The 10131-nt window shown below is 43.5% G+C and overlaps 1 protein-coding gene across 1 annotated transcript; it reads left to right on the top strand.

The window, feature by feature from the left end:
- The first annotated feature begins 100 nt into the window (after positions 1 to 100).
- LOC115816364 (trichohyalin) lies at positions 101 to 7770 on the top strand. The gene is made up of 4 exons (XM_030779321.1): positions 101 to 134; positions 1017 to 1781; positions 2171 to 4119; positions 4759 to 7770. Exons 1-4 carry the CDS (start codon positions 101 to 103, stop codon positions 7768 to 7770), a joined length of 5760 nt encoding a protein of 1919 aa, XP_030635181.1.
- The last annotated feature ends 2361 nt before the right edge of the window (positions 7771 to 10131 follow it).

Genomic DNA, 10131 nt, shown 5'->3' with positions numbered 1-10131 from the left:
CGACTAACAATGCAGAACACAACGTAAGGACACCCCCCCCCTCTCCCCCTTCCCGAAAACGCGAACGGACGAGACAGACCCGAGGATCAAAGGTTAAGACATGGATGCAGAGTCTGAGAAACTCTCCAACAAAGGTGAGCAGGCATTTGACTGTCACTACAGACCGAGTTATGGATTGGCTGTGCATATGGCTGACAGAGGAACAAACCGAGGCCTGGCAGATTAATATCTAGTAATACTTGTCTCTCCCACAGTGCATAATATCATCTCTTATGAGATCATAAGATGCGTGACATACAAAGATATCAGCCGTTTGTGGTCTAAAGAATAGCTCGTGCTGATAAGCCTGCGGAGATAACAATGGAAAAGAAAATGCTGATTGTGTAAGAGTGTAAGGATGACCGTGTGTTTAGAACGGGTATTGCAATTATGTTGTTGAGTTTACCGCATATGACCATGATCACCAATTTACTGTGATACTAATAAAATATACAGTATGTTAATAGAGAGTGAGTTTTTTGGACAGTGACACGTTTTTTGTTAGTTTGGCCTCTATCTTTTAGTGCTGTGGATATGATGCCGTGAGGCTGAGAGGGTTAAAGTGCTGGCCGTCAGCTTGAATTTGAGAACATTTACAGCTATAGCATATGAACCATTTAGAAATGACAGTACATTCTGTACATTGTCCTCTCATTTTATGTTTTTTTTTTTCCAAGCACATTTTGGATTTTAATATACAGTTCTATCTGACTAGGCTGGTGTGTGTGTGTGTGTGTGTGTGTGCACTGGAGAGCAGTTCAAATTCTGAGTTTGGTAATTGCCCTTTATGGACTGTTGTTGTGGTTGGACAACAGAGAGTATCAAAGAAAGAAGTGTCAGTCATACATACATCCTATGTCTTACACACATACATCATACACATACCAACTTTCACATGAGCTTAGGGCGTAAAATTGCATTGTATTTAATGATGCTTTATGCAAAGTGAGTCTAAATCATTTATCATGTCCCCCCAGGGGAGACACAGCAGATTGCAGGAAAGCCAGGAGAGAGTACCGTTCTTGGCACACCTGTCCTCCCAGAGCTACGACTTGTGCTGCTTGGTCGAAAAGGAGCGGGGAAAAGCTCGACGGGCAACACCATCCTAGGCAGCACGGGGGGGTTCGAGAGTGGTAAACCAACGGAGGAGTGTGTGAAGAGGCGCGTCGACATCGCAGGAAGGCGAGTAACGGTGGTGGACACCCCGGGCTGGGAATGGTATTACCCGGTGAACGGCACACCCGGCTGGGTGCGGAGAGAGACCATGCGCGGCGTCTCCATGTGCCCTCCTGGTCCCCACATCCTGCTCCTGGTGGTACGGTCCTGTGCTTCGGTGACGGAAGACTATCAACAGCAGATCGAGGACCACTTGAACCTTCTTGGAGAGAGAGTGTGGAGTCACACGATGGTGTTATTCACACGTGGCGACGAACTGGGCTCCACGCTCATCGAGCAGAGGGTGCAGAGCGGAGGGAGGGCCATCCGAGAGCTCCTGGAGAAGTGTGGAAACAGGTACCATGTGGTCGAGAACAGGCGACGTGGTGACGATGGGTCCCAGGTGAAAGAGCTGATGAGAAAGATGGAGGAGATGGTGGAGATGAACGGGGGAAGGCACTACGAGATGGACCTACTACGCCTGGGGCTTGGGACGGATGCACAGAGGAGAGCAAGAGAGAGGAGGAAGAAACAGAGACAGATGGAGGCTCAGACACAGAGGGCCATAATCAGGACTGTGCTCACAAGTGAGTACGCTTATAAATCAGAAAGACACGAATTTAATTCTGAAGAGAGACATGGTTTTAATTCCAGGAGAAAAAATGAAAAAATTAAACTCTGTGCGGTGTGATGCTGTTTGCTTGTTTTATTTCAAATGACATAGTGCTTTGTTAACATAATCATCACAAAGAGAGCATGTTCGATTAGTAAGCGTTACAATGCAAGGTATCATCATTGGTAAAGATATTCATAATGTACAAATTAAGACATATAACAGCACTCCTTTTAATCTAGATTTATTTCCAGCTTCTGTTGTTTGGATTCACCATTACAGTACCTAAATGTGGTACTAAGAACCTAAGACAAAGTAAAATCATAAATGGATTCTGACGTTTAATTCCTTAATCTTTGACAGATGACAGTCCTCAAGCTGATGACCTGGATGAAAGAAATCCCTTTTCTAGAGGTTCACGGCGCCTCCCAGAACTCCGTCTTGTTCTCCTGGGAGAGAGAGAGACCGGGAAGAGCTCGGCAGGGAATGTGATCCTCGGAGGAACCAGCTTTTTCCAGCTGGGACAAGCTACGGAGGAATGCTCTAGGCAGCAGGCGGAAGTTTCCGGGAGGCTGGTCACAGTCGTAGACACTCCGGGCTGGGAGGGTGGACCCGAGGGCCGAACCCCGGAGAGGGTGAAGAAGGAGATTGGCGTGAGCGTTGTGCTGTGCCCACCTGGGCCTCACGCCCTCCTCTTGACTCTGAGGGTGGACGCTCTGGTTCATGCCACCATAGTACGCGATCACCTGGAGCTTTTAGGGGAGGGAGTCTGGAGGCATACTCTGTTGCTCTTTACAAGAGGTGACCAGCTGAGAGAAGGTGTGACCATTGAGCAACACATACAAGGTGGAGGCAGAGATCTTCACTGGCTGATGGAGAAATGTGGCGGCAGGTACCACGTCATCAACAGCAAAGCGTGTGCAGATGGTCGGAATGTCCAGGCCCAAGTGACGGGACTGCTGGAGGCAATTGAGAAGATGGTGGCAGGAAACCGATGTGAGGCCTTCTCGCCCTTGGTGCAGGAGATTCAAGAACTTGGTAAGCAGAAGAATGAGAAGTTCAGTCAGAAGCTCAGAGAACTCGGAGAAAAACTTCAGCGTCTGGAAACAGAGCTGAAAAAGATGAGGGATAGGGAGGTCAAGAGCATCAGGTGGTTTTTTGACAGGAAGAAAGAGAAAGGGAAGTCTCCTGGGAAATTTGACCCCGGAAAAGAGGAAGCGACGGACAGAGTGGAGGACGACAGGAAAAGCATGATGGGTGAGCTTGAGGAGAGGATGAGGTGGCTGACGGAGGATAAGGAGAGGGAGATGCAGGACCTGGCCTTGGAAAATGAACGGCTCATCGCAGCTCTCAGTCAAGGAGACAGGGAGAAACAGGATGTAATCCTGAGACTGGTGGAAAAAGAAAGGGAGGTCGAAGAACTGAGAGAAAAAGTAGATGAGCAGCAAGTGAAACTGTTGGAGCTTGAGCGCTTGTACATGCTGAATGAGCAGAACAGAAATGAGAAAGAGACAGAGCTGATTAAAAAGTACCAGGATGCAAAGATGGAGTTAGATGAGCTGAGAGTCAAACTGAGCGACAAAGAAGAGGAACGTGATGACTTAGTAAGAAAGGTGGAAGAAAAACAAAATGAAATAGACGCGTCAATAAGGAGATATGAAGAGGACGCTTTGAAGATTGAGGAAAAAATTAATCAGCTGGAGAGAGAAATAGAGGAAAAAGACAGAGAACTTGAGGGAATGAAACTCGAGGCTCAGAGGACACAAAAGGAATTGGAGGACAGAGAGCGAGAGTTAAATGAAAAGACGGAGAGTGAGATGAATCAACTGAGACAAACCGTAGTGCAGAAGACGTCTGAGCTGGATCAGTTACAAAACTCCCTAAAAGAACAAACCAGAGAGACAGAGAAAGAGAGGAGAGAACATGCTCGCACTCTGGAGAAATACGATGAACTCAAGGAGAGCCTTAAGAAAAAGGATGAGGAGACTAAGGAAATGGAGCTGAGGCAGAAGGAGCAGGAGATTAAGAGAGACGCAGAGGCAAAAGGAAAAGTGCAGGAAAAAGAAGACGAGATAAACAATCTAAAACAAAAGCTCCGGGAGCAAACGAGGGAAACAGAAGCACTGCGGGAAAACATTAAACAGAAAGAGAATGAAATGGAGGTTTTGAGAAACAGAAGCAAAGAAAAAGCTGAGGACTTAGCTACTCGGCTGAAACACCGCGAGGAAGAAGACAAACAGAAAGAAGAGTTCCTAAGATCAGAGAAAATAAGAATAGAACAAGAGATGGACAAAATAAAGAGTGTGTTCGAGGTGAAGAGTAAAGAGAGAGAGGATGAAACGATATCGATCCTAAACGAAAAAGACGGCATTATCTTCCAACTCCAGCAAAAGAACGCAGAAATTGAAAGACACTTGGGAGAAGTCAGAGAAAAGCTTGAGGATAGCCAGAGGAGAGAAACAAGCCTGCAAGATGTGAACAGAAAAATAGAAAAAGATCTGGAAAATTTTAGGCAGATGTGCAAGGACTATGACAGGGATTTGCAGACACAGAAGGCCTCACAAGAAACTCAAGAGACGGAGATGAAGGAGCTCAAAGAAAGGCTTAAAAGAAAGGATGAGCAGATAGAGGTCATGCAGCAGCGACAGGATGAACAGGAGATCAAGAAAGACACAGAGGCAAAAGAAAAAGTACGGGAAAAAGAAGACGAGATAAACAAACTAAAACAAAAGGGCCAGGAGAGAAAAAGGGAAATCGAAGCGTTGCAACAAGAAATTAAACAGAAAGAGATTGAGATTGAGGATTTGAGAAAGAGAAGCCAAGAGAAGGGTGAGGAATCCTCTGCTCAGCTAAAACATCTCGAGGAAGAACACAAACAGAAGGAAGAGTCTCTAAAATCAGAGACATTAAGGATAGAAAGGGAGATGGATAAAATGAGGAATACATTTGAGGAGGACAGCAGAAAGAGAGAGGATGAAACAAGATCGATCTTAAAAGAGAAAGACGGCATTATCTGCCAAGTCCAGCAAAAGAACGCAGAAATTGAAAGACACTTGGCAGAAATCAGAGAAAAGCTTGCGGATAGCCAGAGGAGAGAAGCAAGCTTACAAGATGTGAACAAAACAATAGAGAAAGATCTGGAAAATTTTAGGCAGATCTGTGAAGACTATGAGAGGGATTTGCAGACACAGAAGGCCTCACAAGAGAAGCGAGAGACAGAGATAAAGGAGTTACTCTGTTTATATGAAGAAAAGGACAGAATCAAAGATGCACTGTCCCTGGAGAAAATCGAAGAGAAGGAGAGGGAACTTGCGGAGCTGAAAGACACAAACCAAACTCAACACAAGCACCTGGAAGAGCTGAGAGAGAAGAATCTGGAAAGCCAACAGCAGATCAAAGAGATTAAGCAATACTACGAGGAAAAACTACAAGAGAGAAATGCTGAGCTGGACATTAAAGACGTAGAGAGAGTGCAAGAATTACATAGAAGAGAACAAGAACTGGTCACGAGTGAGAGGATTTTGAAAAACAACATAGAGGAGTTGAAGAGAGGAAAAGAGGATTTAGAGAATAGAGAGGGAGAGCTAGCAAATAGGGAACATAAACTTAGGAATGAGGAACAAGAGTTAGAGGGAAGGAAACAACAGTTGGAGAGAAAAGAGGAAATACTAAAGGCCAAAGAAGAAAAACTTAGGAGTGAAGAACATGAGTTGGAGATGATGAAAGATGACCTGAAACCCCAGAAAGAAAAAATGGAAAATTTAAGGCAAAACCTCGAACGGTTGTCACAAGATTTACAGAACATGCAGAAAAACCTGGAAGACAGAGAAAACTGTCTTAAAAATAAAGAAAGTCATCTAAGTAAGAGGGAACAAGAAACTGGAAGCAAAGAACAGGCAATCGAGAAGAGATATCATGAAGTCAATCTTCAGCAAGAAAAACAGGAAGGAGAGTTTGAAAAAAGGGAAAAGGATTTAGAGAAATTGCAGCATGAGCTTAAGGAACGAGAGCAAAAACTGAATGAAAAAGAACAACAATGGAAAAAAATTAACGAAGAGCAAGAGACCACAGCAAAGGTACTAGAGAAGAGGGAAAATGAGTTGAGGGAATTCACAGAGAAACAAGACAAAGAACTGGCTAATTTGAGACAACAGCTAGAGGAGAAAGAGAGAGAACTTCAGAAAAGTGAAAAACATCTTCAAGACAGAGAGAAAGACCTTAAAGAGCAAGAAAAAGATTTACAGCAGATGGAACACACACTGAGAAGCATTGAGCAAGAGCTTGAGAACCAGAAACAGAACCTTGACAGTAAAGGGCGTGAACTAAGAGACATGGAGACTACAGAGAAACAGAGAGAGAATACAGAAAGCATTAGATTAGAAGCATTAGAAACAAGAGAACAAGAATTGAAGAAAAGTGAAGATGAGCTTACAAAGACAAAACAACAGCTAAAGAGTCTGGAGCAGGATTTAGAGAGGAGGGAACGTGAATTAAGGAGCAGAGAGGAAAATCTCGGAACAGAAAAACAGAATAACGAGGAAAGGTTCCAAGACCTGAAGACAATGCAAGAGGAGGCGGAACGCAAAGCAAACCATTTGGAACAAAGGAAACGCGAGCTGGACGACTTAGAACGAGAGCTGACAATCCAAAAACAAAACTTAGATGACAAAGAAGAAGCTCTGAGGAAACGATATCATGTTGTAGATGGAAAGGAAAAAGACACGCAGAACCAAACACCAGATGTCAAAACAAGGGAAAATGAACTTAGGAAGACAGAACAAGAGCTGAAAGACTTCAAGGAAACACTGGAAACTAAAGAAAAAGATTTAGAAAAGCTCAAAATTGCACTGGACAGTAAGGAACAGAAACTAAGCAACGAGGAGCAAGACATGAAGAAAAGAACACAGGAGCTTGAAAAGTGGGAGAAATATTTATATAACAGGGAGCTCGAGATGATTAAAAAGGAGGGACCTGGGCTAGCATCTCAAGGATCAAAGGTTTTTAAGGACGTCATGGGGAAATCAGTGGTCGCATTGGAAAAAGCTGAGAACATACAGGGCATGTATCAAGAGGTGGGAGTCACGGGTCGAGTCTGGGTGAAGGAGTCAAAGGACCTGAGGAGTGACAACAGCATAACAGAGCAGGAGGACCGAAATGTTGAAACTGCCTCACCTGAAACCATGAACGGAGACTGTGAATTTGAAAGCACGCAGAGAATCAAGCAACGCACGCTCAGAGTGAACCAGCAGGACCAGCTAGATAACACAGTGCAAGAGCAAAAGGAAGAAGATGAAGATGAAGATGAAGAGAGGAATGAGGAGAAGTTCTTCGAACCTCTTAGTGCTGGCTTTCCAGAGACTTTCAACTTAGGTCGTTCTGGATCTGAGATGAGGCTGGTACTGCTAGGGGAGACGTGGTCATCTCTACATACGACGTGCCAAACCATACTTGGGCAAGGCATGGAGGGGTCCATTCCTTGGAGGGGACAGATAGCTGGCAAGCATCTGACTGTGGTAGAGCCCTGTGGCCTGAGATGGAGAACAGCCACAAACTCCCAAAGCTCAAATCAACCTCAGCAACTCTTTCAAAGCCTGTCTCAGTGTCCACCAGGACCCCATGCCTTCCTATTGGTTATACCTGCCTACCTGTCTTTCACTGGACAGTACAGGAGAGCCGTGGAGCAAACCATGGCTGTACTGGGGGAGGGGGCCTGGAGACACACCATTGTCCTGTTTACATGGGGGGAGACGCTGGGAGAGAGTCCCAAACAGCACATCCTGAGGACCGGAGATCTGCAGTGGCTTGTTGGGAAGTGTGGAGAGAGATACCATGTCCTTAACAGTGGGAAAAAGGACTCACAGTTGGTAGGCCTTTTGGAGAAGATCGAGGAGATGGTGGGCGGGAACTCCAACCATTACTACAGATTTGATAGAAACAGGGGAGTGAGTCAGGTGGTGGCGTAAGAACAGCGATGGTGGTGTGATTTTTAAGGAATTACAAATGCTTTTAGACTTTGATGGTAATTGATGGTTTTTAAGAATTTTATTTGATGGCTTATTGAAAAGTGTCTTTACGACAAACCTCATTGTGTGTACAGCTGTGTGTGTAGTGGTTATTTAAGTAGGGTAAACCATATTGAATGTCATGTTTTTATATGACCACACATGATGAAATAAACATTGAGACAATGAAGCTATGTAGTGTTATTTTTACAGTTGCAGTTATGAACAAGAGATAAGCAACCTATCAACAATGTCTTGAATAACAAAACATTTTTTATGACATACGCTTTAAATGTTCATATACAAATAATGCTCCAAAACTGAAACAGACACCCACACTGTGCATGGCTATCACATTTCAGACTTGATAAATGAATCATGGTTCAGTTCTGCTATTTGTTTTGAGATTTTGAAAACCTCACCACTAGAGGGAGACGTCGTATCACTTGTGATTGTAGTCACTCCTAGTCGTTGAGACTGAATACCAGGAGGTGCACCGTAACAAAAAAAATGCCTTTAGACAATTTTGCACTTATTATAATGTTTTTAACCTCATTCATACGGTCCCACTGGACCGAACATTTTTATTCTTACTTTGTGTTAACGAAGTGTCACACCTCGGAAACAGAACAGAAGTTATTAGGAATGTTGCTGTCCGCCAGACAGCCTTCTCACCTTCCTTAACAAACACTAACTTCAGTTCCACCGAACCCCGCAGTAAGTTTACAGGGGTTTATGGACGGTGCGACAGTTACTTAAAAAAAAGCAACTTATTTGATCTCACTCCTCCATTGTTTCCCTCGACACGATTAAGAATGTTTTAGTGCAGTTTATGCTCTTAAAGTTTTGGGGTTTCGAAGCTGTAAAATTGTTAAGACATCCCAGTGTCGACCGGTCCTTGTCAGAGAAAAATCATTAGACGAACAACTACCATTAGTCTTTGATGCTCACTGGGTGCCCATCCCTGCGCTGACAGGTAAATTATGATTTTAGATCCAGGGGGTCCGTTTAGTTTGAAAGAGAAACCCTTTCAAACCAAAATACCCAGAACAAAACGAAACCGTCTTTCATAGCCTGCATACAGACAGCCTCGAGAGTCAAAACACTCACGTGTCATCAGTGGTAATTGCATTCTGCTGCCGTCGCGTGTGGGCACCTACCTACCTATTACTCGAGGCGAGCGGTCCGCTCCCGATCGCGCATAGATGCGGGAAACGCTCTTCCATAGTATTTAATTTTGACTACAGCGTTTGTCCCTCTCTGTAGGGTAGCTCTTTCAAAGTCTTTAACGCAACGCAACTTTTCATTCATGTCATAAAACACAGGGGATTTTTTCCCTCCCAAAGAGCACATTGTGAGATTGTTAGATAGACACATAATTGAGATGAAGGTAAAATGCAATCTGATCGCAATTTTGCCTTGATTGCCACAGGGTACATTAGCTTAGTGAACCTACTCCATTCATTTGGCCATTAATAATTGATTTCGAGTCTGTTCCTTCGTTTTATTCAACCACTGAAGTTAATGAACACGAGAAAAGCACGCGCTTTCGTTCAAAGAATTTTCCAAACTTCCTCAGCGAACAACAAACAATTCCGGGTCTGCTTCAAAGTGAAACTACCGCACACACCCCCCATAAATGAAATCTACTTTACATTTACTTTTTTTTTTTTACTGTGAAATCCTGAACCCATTGTTCTGATGGCGTATAGCCACAAAGTTCCAAAGGAAATAATGGCTTACGAAAGCTCTTGACTATGAAGTTGACTCAATTAACAGCAATTACATACATCAATTCGGTCTCCTTTTTCTCCATTCATTCTAAATGGGAAGAATGGGACGGCACGACCTTGCATTAAAAAACTACCAGAGACTTGCGTTCCCTCTCCCTGATCACCGTTCTGTTCATTTATCTTACAGATCTTTTTTTTTTCATACACAACTCAGAAGCTTTTGGGGTGACACTGAATTTAGGGGCCTGAAATTGACAGTCACGGTCTATGTTTTCCATTTAGCTGTGGCGCTCTTTGAAAGACTGTGTTTCTATTCTAAATGGATTTGATAGGTTCTTTCTATTAGCAGGGTAATCTCTGATTTGAATAATGGCTTTTACTAATGGCAGAATTCAGCACTTGACCAAAGGAGAATTCCTGCTTAATGTTGTCATTATTATTCAAGTGGTTTTAAACAGTTCATTTCTTTGTCCTTGCTAAAATAATAATAATAATAATGATATAATAAAATAAAATAGAATAAAAAAAAGAAGGAAAAAAATATTTTCCTGTTTTTCTCATCTAGTCTTGTGTTGACATGGCTGATCTT

This window comes from Chanos chanos, chromosome 7 (genome assembly GCF_902362185.1).
Source record: "Chanos chanos chromosome 7, fChaCha1.1, whole genome shotgun sequence".
Taxonomy (NCBI): Eukaryota; Metazoa; Chordata; class Actinopteri; order Gonorynchiformes; family Chanidae; genus Chanos; species Chanos chanos.
Note: the sequence above shows the minus strand (reverse complement) of the source record. Positions and strands in the feature narration are given on the sequence as shown.

Excerpts from the sequence above, each read along its gene's own strand:
- LOC115816364 (XM_030779321.1), top strand. The coding sequence starts at position 101 with ATGGATGCAGAGTCTGAGAAACTCTCCAACAAAG. Across the intron at positions 1,782-2,170 it reads AATCAGGACTGTGCTCACAA|ATGACAGTCCTCAAGCTGAT; the intron begins GTGAGTACGCTT and ends AATCTTTGACAG. Across the intron at positions 4,120-4,758 it reads AAATAAAGAGTGTGTTCGAG|GAGGACAGCAGAAAGAGAGA; the intron begins GTGAAGAGTAAA and ends AATACATTTGAG.